This window comes from Toxotes jaculatrix, chromosome 21 (assembly GCF_017976425.1).
Source record: "Toxotes jaculatrix isolate fToxJac2 chromosome 21, fToxJac2.pri, whole genome shotgun sequence".
NCBI lineage: Eukaryota > Metazoa > Chordata > Actinopteri > Toxotidae > Toxotes > Toxotes jaculatrix.
Window position 1 is genome coordinate 1,430,485 of NC_054414.1, and position 10,784 is coordinate 1,441,268.

General features: G+C 44.2%; 1 protein-coding gene across 3 annotated transcripts; it reads left to right on the forward strand.

Annotated features, from left to right (window-relative positions):
- The first annotated feature begins 255 nt into the window (after positions 1 to 255).
- bms1 (BMS1 ribosome biogenesis factor) lies at positions 256 to 10,739 on the forward strand. Of its 3 annotated transcripts, none has more exons than XM_041067006.1 (23): positions 256 to 334; positions 1,529 to 1,709; positions 1,959 to 2,149; positions 2,364 to 2,443; positions 2,690 to 2,878; positions 3,036 to 3,178; positions 3,264 to 3,385; positions 3,483 to 3,676; positions 3,775 to 3,917; positions 4,147 to 4,697; positions 4,915 to 5,016; positions 5,426 to 5,580; positions 5,699 to 5,780; positions 5,961 to 6,040; positions 6,154 to 6,342; positions 6,464 to 6,652; positions 7,281 to 7,461; positions 7,693 to 7,751; positions 7,967 to 8,089; positions 8,280 to 8,427; positions 9,229 to 9,404; positions 9,693 to 9,854; positions 10,137 to 10,739. In XM_041067006.1, exons 2-23 carry the CDS (start codon positions 1,537 to 1,539, stop codon positions 10,362 to 10,364), a joined length of 3,660 nt encoding a protein of 1,219 aa, XP_040922940.1. In that variant the 5' UTR covers positions 256 to 334; positions 1,529 to 1,536; the 3' UTR covers positions 10,365 to 10,739. The 3 variants fall into 3 exon arrangements, with proteins under 3 accessions (XP_040922940.1, XP_040922939.1, XP_040922941.1); XM_041067005.1 differs by lacking the exon at positions 256 to 334 and adding an exon at positions 1,209 to 1,319; XM_041067007.1 differs by lacking the exon at positions 256 to 334 and adding an exon at positions 1,210 to 1,319 and having other exon boundaries at positions 6,157 to 6,342; positions 10,137 to 10,738.
- The last annotated feature ends 45 nt before the right edge of the window (positions 10,740 to 10,784 follow it).

Genomic DNA, 10,784 nt, shown 5'->3' on the forward strand with positions numbered 1-10,784 from the left:
TACTTGTCTTGTGTGTGCTATAAATAAAGTTGCACCCCGCCAAAAAAAAGAAAAAAAAAAAGAAAACATGCAACATTCATGATGTCATCAATTTCCATCTGTTGTCGAGGAGAGAGACGGCGCGCATCTCTGGAGGCTGGTGCCACCGTGTGGAGGGTTTTTGGAACCACACCCTGGCTGTGCGGAACCTCTTTGATTTTTTTTTGTTCCCAGTCGTTTCTCTACGAAGTGGCACTTATATACACATCCGGGTCGGCGTATACTATACACACGTGAGAAGTGAAGAAAACACGACAGCAGACTGGAAGCCGACTGCAGCCTGTTTTATCTGCAGGTATGGACACTGGTTATGTCTGTTTGTTCTCTGGACATTGAAGAGAGAGATGTGTGTAGCTGGTTGGGAGACGCCGTTAGCTGTTAGCTAGCTTGTGTTCATTCAGACATACAGAGATCTCTGATACGCCACTGTGCACAGGCTGCAGCCTGGATCCATGAGGGGGTCTCACTTCATTACAGCTTCACTAAAAAACATGTCCACTGTGTCCTCCTTTGTTTGGCCCAGTAGTACAGAATAAGATACCGCAGTAAACTTAGTTTTTTTTTAGCTGGACATTGGAGAGACATTCAGTCCGAATCCAGCAGGGTCTGCTTAGTAGGAGGACTGTTATCTCATGTCCTAGCTCCCCGTGCTGGGGGTGCCTTCAGGGACTAATTCCCTTATACTATAGTGGGATATAGTGTTTAATACAGTATATTGTGTTGTGCTGTAGGTTTGTGCCCTCTGTAGAATACACTGTGAGACACTGGGTCACATGATGTGGATAATAAAAAAAAAAGATTTATGCAGCGTTTACAGTTTATACTAAAATGTGTTGCCACATGGCTCAAACCTATTGCAGTATTGAACAATGTAAAATGAAAAAGTTAAAACTAGGTTCAGTGGTTCATATAATCGCATTTAATAGGGTTTGGACTGTGACTCAGGAGGTAGAGCCAGTTGCCCACTAATCAGAGGGTGGTTTGATTGAGTATTGTTTTGTGCTTGATTTTTAATCTGAATTGACAAATGTGTTTTTATTTTTCATGTATCATAACAGTTTTAATATCAGTGCAACCGGAAGTTACAACCAAAGCTCTGTTGTGGGCATAAAAGAGTAACAGTAAAAAGAAAATAAACCAAACTAAGAGTCTAATGGGAGATCATGTTTCCAGAAATCCTGTTACAACATTTTAATTGTGTAGATTCTGATTTATCTTCTTAATGTATAGACAGTGGGGACCAAAGCCATGTTTTCACTTTGTCATTATGGATTATTAAGGTCAGACTTATGGGTAACTGTTGCAATTTTATCTACTTAAAAACACATATAAAACACAAAGTGTCCACAATGTGAAGGGGTCTGAACACTTCGTGTCTGTCTTACCTAGACTTACTTGTACATATATACTCTGGTACATTTCCTGGACACCTGCTGTGACATGATGTCTTGTGTGTGTTTTTTTTTTAAAATCTTTTTTTGTGCTGCAGTGGACACGATGGACGGGAAGGTTAAGGAACAGAAGCGACATCAGCAGAAGCACAGTGGACCCAAGGCGGAGAGGAAGAAGCTGAAGAAGCAGGGAGGCTCAACGGAGGAGGATGAACGCAAACGCAACCCCAAAGCGTTTGCGGTTCAGTCCGCTGTCCGCATGGCCAAGACCTTCCACAGGTTTGATCGCTGATGGCTTTCTTATTAGCTGTACTGCTGCACAGCTGTTAGGCCGACTGGGACTTCAGGCCCCTGTAGCATCAAAGATGTAATGTATGATTCACCAGGTCTGTGTTGACACCTTCAGGGACATCAGGGACACACAGCTGATATAATTCCATTAATTAATCCAACGTAATAACAATCAACAATTGAGGTAAGTCCAAGCATAGTCTGAAACTACTGCCTGTGTATGTATATTTTTTTTAGGGCCCAGGACATAAAGGCCAAAAAACATCACATCCCCCTTGTGGATCGGACTCCCCTGGAGCCGCCTCCGGTTGTGATTGCAGTTGTCGGGCCCCCCAAGGTGGGAAAAAGCACCCTCATTCGCTGCCTGATCAGAAACTTCACCCGGCAGAAGCTGGGGGACATATGTGGACCTGTGACCATTGTCTCCGGTGAGTTTGGCATCTTTCGGTCCACCGCTTTCATCAACAGGACCTTTCCTGCCTCTAATGAGACGTGACAGTAGAGAGCTGACAGGACATGGGAGGTGGGGAATGACACGCGACACAAGGTGGTCAGCCGGATTCTAACCTGTGGTGGGGGTCACCATCACGTTACATTAGTTTATTATTTGTTTAATAAGCGACTTCTTGTCTTGTTCTTCAGGAAAGAAGCGTCGCCTTACTTTCATGGAGTGCAACAACGACATAAACACTATGATTGACCTTGCAAAAGTAGCTGACCTGGTGAGTTGTTTTTTTCTTTTTTCAGTTTGCAGTAAACGAGTACATTTAAGAAAAATATGAAGGAGCAGTATTACTCAAGAAAGCATATTTGTGTACTTTGTAATATAATCAACATGTTGTTGTCAGTACTGAAAGTTTTTTTTTTAATCTTGTGAGCAGTATATCAACTATTGAATTGAGTCTTGAGGGATGAATAAAGCTTTATGAGCTAAATCCGTTTCAATGCGCTGTGTTTTCTCTCTCCAGGTTTTGATGCTGATCGACGCCAGCTTCGGCTTTGAGATGGAGACTTTCGAGTTTCTCAACATCTGTCAGGTGCACGGCTTTCCTCGCATCATGGGTGTGCTGACTCACCTGGACTCGTTCAAGAACAACAAGACGCTGAGGAAGACGAAGAAAAACCTCAAACATCGCTTCTGGACCGAGGTCTACCAGGTTAAAACCGACACGCTCATGTCTTCACTGCTGGGGGGGAAAAAAAAAAAAAATTCACCCTGTGTTCATCATACACTGAAACAATAACTCATCTGCCAATAAAAGGGCTGTTTTTACATGTGTGTGCATGTTGTGTGTTTGTTTGTTTGTTTGTCAGGGGGCCAAGCTGTTCTATCTGTCTGGCATGGTTTATGGTGAATATCAGATTCAGGAAGTGAAGAACCTCGGCCGCTTCATCTCAGTCATGAAGTTCCGTCCTCTGGTGTGGCAGACCTCCCACCCTTATGTGCTGGTTGACCGGTGAGTGTTGGCCTGTGGAGCTATGTACTCCTGTTAACTCCAGTTAGCTATTATATCCTCAACGCTCCTTTCTGCATTGGCACAGTATGGAGGACCTGACTGACCCTGAGAGGGTGAGAACAGACCCCAAATGCGACCGGACTGTGTCACTCTACGGCTACCTGAGAGGGACATATTTGAAAAACAAAGGCCAGGTCCATATCCCAGGTACATAATCACACACTGCTTGTTACCTTTCCTTGTATTGTTTCTTGTGGAATCAAGATCTGGTGAAAGATATATTGTGCGTCGTTATACTCTGCAGGTGTCGGAGACTTTCAGGTGGCGGACGTAAACTTCCTGCCTGACCCGTGTCCTCTGCCCGACGCTCAGAAGAAGAGGGCACTGAACGAGAAGGAGCGCCTGCTCTATGCACCCATGACTGGGGTCGGAGGGGTCGTGTACGACAAAGATGCCGTGTACATCGACCTTCCTGCCAACCACGTCAATCAGCAGCAGGTGTGTGTGCTGTTTATTTATTTTTTTGACCAGTTAAATCAGAGTTCAGTTGCTTGTTGTACCGAGCGGGAAGTGAAATCGCTCTTCATCTGGTACAGGAGGAGGTGAGGCCCACCACAGAGCTGGTCCAGTCTCTCATCGACACACATGCCACCCTGGATGAAAAGATGGCTGCCAGTAAAGTGTCTCTGTTCAGCGGCTCTGCCAGCCTGGACCCCGCAAACGTGGACCAGCAGAGCGGGTGAGACACCACACAGCTCCAGTCCTCTGTCTCTCCTCTTCTTTTACACAACAACCGATTTGACAGTCATTGGAGACATGAAATAGTCCCAGTTTATACTGGGTTGCGAGAGTCTGCCCATGTCTATGTCTGTGTAATATGTTAGCACAACTTTTACTGGAAGAAGAATCATATCAAAATGAAGAAACATACTCTTTTCTAATTGTTCTGGTTTTTGTTTGTGTGTTAGAGAGAAGGAGGGTCCTCACGAGAAGCTTGTCTGGGATCCCAACACCCAGAGAGAGAGGAGGGCGGTGGTCTTCGCTGAAGAGGAGGAGGAAGGTGACGTCAGCGGCGATTCCAGTGATGATGAGGACAGTGACCAGGAGGAGGGGGAGGATGAAGAGGACGAAGAGGACGAAGACGAGGATAACCTTTCCACATTTCTCAAAGAGGCAAGAGCCAAATCTGAAAGGACGGACGTAACAGGCAGCGCCCCGCCAGTGAAGAAACAGAAACTAGAGGAGAAGAAAGGAGAGAGGAGAGGAGCGATCGCCGAGGAGGTGCCGGCGTTTGCCGACAGCGAAGATGACCTGGAGATGAGTGAGGAGAGCGGGGAGGCTGGGAGAGCAGGAGACTCTGGACACTGTTCTGAGGAGGACGAGGAGGAGAGCGATGATGAAGAGGAGGAGGAGGATGAGGAAGAAGGGTCTGATGATGAATCAGTGGAGGAGGATGGTGCGGCTGAAGCTGCAGAGAAGGAACAGACAGCGAGTGAGAGTGATGGAGAGGAGGAGCAGGGTAAATACAATGTTGCCTCCGTAATCAGATTTTCATTTGCTTTCGAATTCAGTTCAGCTTGTGATGACAAAGATACACAGATGCCTAGGGTGTCTCAGCCTCAGCCACAGGTATGAAGATGTAAACAGTGTCTTTATATCAGCTGAGGATGGATTTGACCCTGATCAAGAGCCAGTTTGTGATACTTGAAGGTTCAGTCTACTGTTTGCCTCCTCAGGGGCTCTGAGGTGGAAGGAGGGTCTGCAGCAGAGAGCATCGGAAGCGTTTCTACGGCAACAAGAGGCTGCCCCCAATCTGAGAAAACTGGTCTACGGCTCAGGTAATTATTGTCCCTTCATACTTTTATACAGGGGATCATTACAGTGACTTATTTATATTATTTAAGTATATTTTGACATATTTTTTAGCCAAAGACAAAGGTGTTGTGAATGATGATGATACAGAGAGGGTGAAAAACTGAAAATGATATACACTGAGTCAGCAGTGTGTTCTAAACGTGGTTGCTTCGGCTTTATGACAGTTGTGGAGGATGTTGTTTGTGGTGTTAATAAATTGCATTGCACTCCACAGACAGGTGTTTCAGCTATTTTGTCCACCCTCCATATTTTGTTCATATTAATGAGGGTAGATTAAGGAACAGAAACACATCACCACAAACCACAGCCTCCTCAATGAGGGTATTTTGGAGCTTTTCAGTGTCTCTTAAAGATAACCGTATTTTTTTTCAGTTGTAGAGGCGGGTGATTCGGAGGACGAGGAGGAGGAGGAGCTGGGGGGGCTGTTTCGCGTCAGTCGCCCTCAAAACAGCAAAAAGTTCAAGGCTAACGCTGTGGACTGCTCCCGTTTCAACCCGGACACCTCCCACGACTGGGACCTGGAGGAGGTAGGACATTTGAAACCCTGCTCTAAAAACTGTTATAATGAGGAAACTTTACATTTCTTTTGTTACTAATGTTCTCTTGATATGAAAAACAAATACAGAGGTGTTTTATTTCTTTCAGATGTTGAACTCCATCAGGGACTGCTTTGTAACAGGGAAGTGGGAGGACGGACAAGATGCAGCCACACTACTGAAGCAGGATGGTAAGAAGAGGAATTCTTTTAGACTTTAGTTATAATCTACTTTATGTTTAAGACTGGCTGAGTGATTCAGAGTGCTTACATGGGGAACCACAGTTTTGTTTCTGACTGTTGGAGCACGTAAACCATGTGGTGTCCGAAAAAAAAAAAAAAAAGACACTCATTTCTTCTCGTTTTATCCAGAGGAGCTGTATGGTGACTTTGAGGATTTGGAAACAGGCGAAATCCACAAGGGACAAACTGGACAGGAGGATCAGGCCGAGGTACTTCTTTTGAAGTGTCCAAAGCAGAGATATTTCAAAATGCAAATACAAATACGTTACAGCTTCGGTGAACTCAGCTGGATGATGTTTTGTCTCGTGCACCTTGCGACCAGCTGAATAGTGAGGAGGAGGAGGATGATGAAGCTGAGAAGAGTCTGGTGAAGGTGGATGACGAGCAGGTCCAGAAGAACAAGCGTCTAGAGAAGAAACGCAGACTGAAGGAGCGATTCGATGCAGAATATGACGACGGAGACGCCACTTACTTTGATGATCTGAAGGAGGAGATGCAGAAGCAGGCTGAGGTAGACCATTTTTAAAATACCATGCACGATCGGTGAACATACATTTTAGAATTTGTTAGTTACTGCTGTCTTAGTATTTATTTGATTTCTCATTTTGTGTGTTCTGTCTTAATGCCCTCAGCTGAACAGGGCAGAGTTTGAGGATGTGGACGATGAGACCAGGGTGCAGTATGAAGGCTTCCGGCCAGGGATGTACGTCAGATTAGAAATCTCCTCTCTCCCGTGTGAATTTGTCACCAACTTTGACCCCCATTACCCCATCATCCTCGGAGGTCTGGGCTCCAGTGAAGGCAACATAGGATACCTGCAGGTACGTGTAATGGTTTGCACACGACTGTTAGTACTTGAGAACTTTATTGTTCTGGTCCATGCTAAAAATTCATTATAAAATTCAGGTGAAGTTAATGCGAAGCTTCAACAGTCTGTTTAATAAGCCTTAGCAAAGATTTAGCTGAACGTCAGAATATATTTTAACACAAAACAGCCATTACCTCCATTGAAATACCTTGAGAGAGGTGATCTCTTTGTGGCCAGTATGCACAGGAGCAACAATTGCGAATGTTGTTTTAGGGTAATCTATCACCCAACTATTTCTACTCAACAGGTTAGTTGGGTAGTTAGTTCCAGCACAGAACTACCCAACAGATAACCGATAAAATAAATGAGACTGAATGTCTTTTAATGAGCTTTAAAGACGTTAGTGGGTGTATTTTTGAATACAGGCTAACTTTTTGCACCATTTCCAGTCTTGGAAAGCAAAGCTAGGCTAACCTTGTCCTGACTACACATGGTTTGCGCAGTAGTGAAATGTTTCCTTGCTCCCTCTAGGAATCCGCGTTTGAGTCCCAGTTGCCCCATCTGGTTTTTTGTAATAAGGCAGTGTGAAATCCAGATGATACCCTCATATCTAAAGTTGTGTGTCTGTGTGTGTGTGTCAGATGCGACTAAAGAAACACCGCTGGTACGAGCGCATCCTGAAGACACGGGACCCCCTCATCCTGTCCTTAGGCTGGAGGCGCTTCCAGACCATTCCCCTCTACCACATCGAAGATCACAACGGTCGCCACCGCCTGCTCAAATACACACCGCAGCACATGCACTGTGGAGCCTCCATCTGGGGTGAGGCCCAGTTAAAGCGGCAAATTCATTAAAAAGTGAAAAACTGAAATGTCACTGTCATAAGTATTCAGACCCTTTACTTAAATAAATGGGAGTCATTTCTTACTCTGCAATCAGTCCTTTGTCCCAGCACAGCTGAGAAGCCTTTGAAACGTTTTAGAGTCCAGTCTAAAATGTTCGCCTCCACGTTAATGACCATAATTCTGACTCCTTTTCTTTCTCTCGTTGAAGGTCCCATCACTCCACAGGGCACTGGTTTCCTGGCTGTGCAGTCAGTAGCAGGAACTAAAGTAAGTCTGATTGTTCAAATCACTGCCGTTTAAATCAGAGCGGTAACTCGGTTCATTTAATACGCTAACTGAGAATAACATCATTCCAATCCCAGTTGTAAAAGAAGTGAGACCATTACCAGCTTCACTGTTACTTACTATATGAATTATAAAAGAAAAAAACATCTGGAGGTGTTGAGAAAATATTTAGTTTACTTCCTGTTTTCTCTCTGCAGGCTAATTTCCGGATTGCAGCCACGGGGGTGGTTCTGGATCTGGATAAATCAGTGACCATAGTGAAGAAGCTCAAACTCATCGGTTACCCCTACAAGATCTTTAAGAACACGTCCTTCATTAAGGTGTGGAAACGACATTTCATACACAACTCATTGTTTTTTGTCAACCTTTGACAGACATGTCACCTGATAAATAAAGCATTCTTGTGATAACTAAAACAAGCAGGCTGCAGTTTTCCTGCTTGTGTTGAACTTGAAAAGGCAGCGAAGCATCACAGTATGTATAATATTAATAAAACCTCCGTGTTCACAGGGCATGTTCAACACAGTGCTGGAGGTCGCTAAATTTGAAGGTGCTTCTGTACGAACAGTGTCAGGGGTCAGAGGTCAGATCAAGAAGGCGTTGTCCACGCCACCAGGAGCTTACAGAGCCACGTTTGAGGACCGCCTGCTCATGAGTGGTGAGTGCCTGTTTGACCGGTGTTGTTATCCTGTGGACTTTTCTTTTATGGTTCTTGTGGGGTTCCTTTATATTCTGTTTGTTCTATAAAAATACCAAATCTGTCAGGCTGAATTTTTGGGAAATGGTGAAAAAAAAGATTCAAAAGATATGTGGAATATTTCCACTTTTTGATGGAACATTGCAGAAACACAAAAACATGGAGCTGGGTCTTGATATTACAAAAAAAAATTGTATAACTGAGAAGCTTTGCAACTCTGAAGTACAAGACGACACCAGGTTCACTTCCTGTGGGATGGATGGCAGAGGAGGGAAAGATTCCCATGTTTTGAGCTTTTAAACATTCATGCTGCCAGATTCAAGACAACATAGCAACCTCTCTGTTACATTTGGGTTTTCTTACCTTTAATGACAGAGCTTGATGGTCTGAGGTGTTTATATCTGGTTGGTTTTCAGGCAACTACTTATTATTTATTATTATTATTTAAGTCAGATATGTTGGGACCTTAAAAAACAGTTTTTCAGTTGTAATCATGACTTGTTTGTTGACATGAATGTATGTACGATTACAAAACTTGTAATTATGGTAATTTTTAATGTGACATGAATATATTCATATAAACAGACGTATAATACCATGGTGAAGCTGTTTCTCATCTTAACCATGATTGTCTTTATTGTATGCAAATGTGTAACGGACAATGATTCAATGAAATGAATGTTTTGTTATGTATTAAAGGGTATGTGCTGTGTGTGTGTGTGTGTGTGTGTGTGTGTGTGTGTGTGTAACTGTCTTGTGCAGACATTGTGTTTCTGCGCTCCTGGTTCCCGGTATCCGTCCCACAGCTGTACAACCCTGTCACCTCTCTGCTGCTCCCTGTTGGTCAGAAGGACAACTGGGAGGGGATGAGGACCCTGGGCCAGCTCAAACACGACCTGGGCATCCGCAACAAACCCAACAACGACTCTCTGTACAAGGTAGACCCAGTCTGATACACCTGTAAACACAGGATATGATAAATAGATGAGGAACTAGGAGCAACGTGGCATAGCTGGTGCTACAGCACCTTCCAAACCTCCAGCTTCTCCAATGTGATGTGTGGATTTTCTGTTTGATATGACAGTAAACTGAGTATCTTTGGGTTTTGGGACTGTTGGTTGGACCAAACAAGACCAGATTAATCATAAATGATCTTTATTTGTAGCCCTAAAATAGAGTAGCCCTAACCGCCGACCTGACGTGAATATTTGCCCTCTTCCCTTCAGCCGGTTGTCCGAGCCAAAAGGCACTTCAACCCCCTCCACATCCCCAAGGAGCTCCAGAAGGCCCTGCCCTTCAAGAGCAAACCCAAACAGCAGCAACCCAAAGGAAAGACGCCCAGAGACCTGCAACGTCCCAGCGTGATCAGAGAACCTCACGAGAGGAAGGTGTGTAAAACCTGATTGTACGGTCTCATCACAGCAGCTCAGGAACTACCATCGGCCATTGGTTGTGTGTTTTTGCGATAATGAAACACTGATTTGACCATTCATACAAAAAAGTTGTCATAACTGATAGAAACTGACACACCCAAACTATGAAAAAGACCCATTTTGTTGTGGATTCCCTTTCAACTACAAACTGACCTTGCATTTCTCCCTGCAGTAAAACATGACTGCAATTACTACAAGTTTTTTTTTTTTTTCTGTCTCCCCCCCTCGTTCCTTTAGGTGGCGGCCCTGCTCCACGCTCTGAGCACAGTTCACAACCACAAGAGGAAGAAAGCCCACACGGTGCAGCACACCAAACACAAGGAGTTCCTGCAGCAGAAGGAGAAACAGGAGGAGGCCAAGATGAAGAGACAGAAGGAGGCACGGAAAAAATTGTACCGTGTCATGGGCCAGATGGACCAGAAGAAGCACAGATCCAGTCTGAAGGGGGCACCACAGGACGATTGACTCTCTGTATCCGGACTAATGGACTCTTAGCATGTTTTTCATGACTCTGGCAGGTTCATTTTGATTCTGTTTTTCTTTATGTTTTGAACTGAGAATTTGCTGTAAAGAAAAATATATTTGACTTTTGGAGCTTATTTTAATAAAACTTGATAATAATGTCGAAACATGTGACCTCAGTCCAGCAACTTGAAGTTTTCAGCTGTAAAAGTGTCAGTGAGTGTCTGTGTGTGTCAGTTGCATCAGGGTTTAACCCTTAAATAGTTTTATTTTTTTAAATTTCCCCGCCACCATCAAGTTTTCTGTCTATGGTGGACATATTCCAAGACTTATCAGTGTCTGTGGGGGAATCCCTCCTCATGTTGATGGGTGATTTTGCTACATCATGAAGATATTATCAGTCAAATCACTAATCATTAATAA

Excerpts from the sequence above, each read along its gene's own strand:
- bms1 (XM_041067006.1), top strand. The coding sequence starts at position 1,537 with ATGGACGGGAAGGTTAAGGAACAGAAGCGACATCAGCAGAAGCACAGT. Across the intron at positions 1,710-1,958 it reads ATGGCCAAGACCTTCCACAG|GGCCCAGGACATAAAGGCCA; the intron begins GTTTGATCGCTG and ends TATTTTTTTTAG. Across the intron at positions 9,405-9,692 it reads ACAACGACTCTCTGTACAAG|CCGGTTGTCCGAGCCAAAAG; the intron begins GTAGACCCAGTC and ends TCTTCCCTTCAG.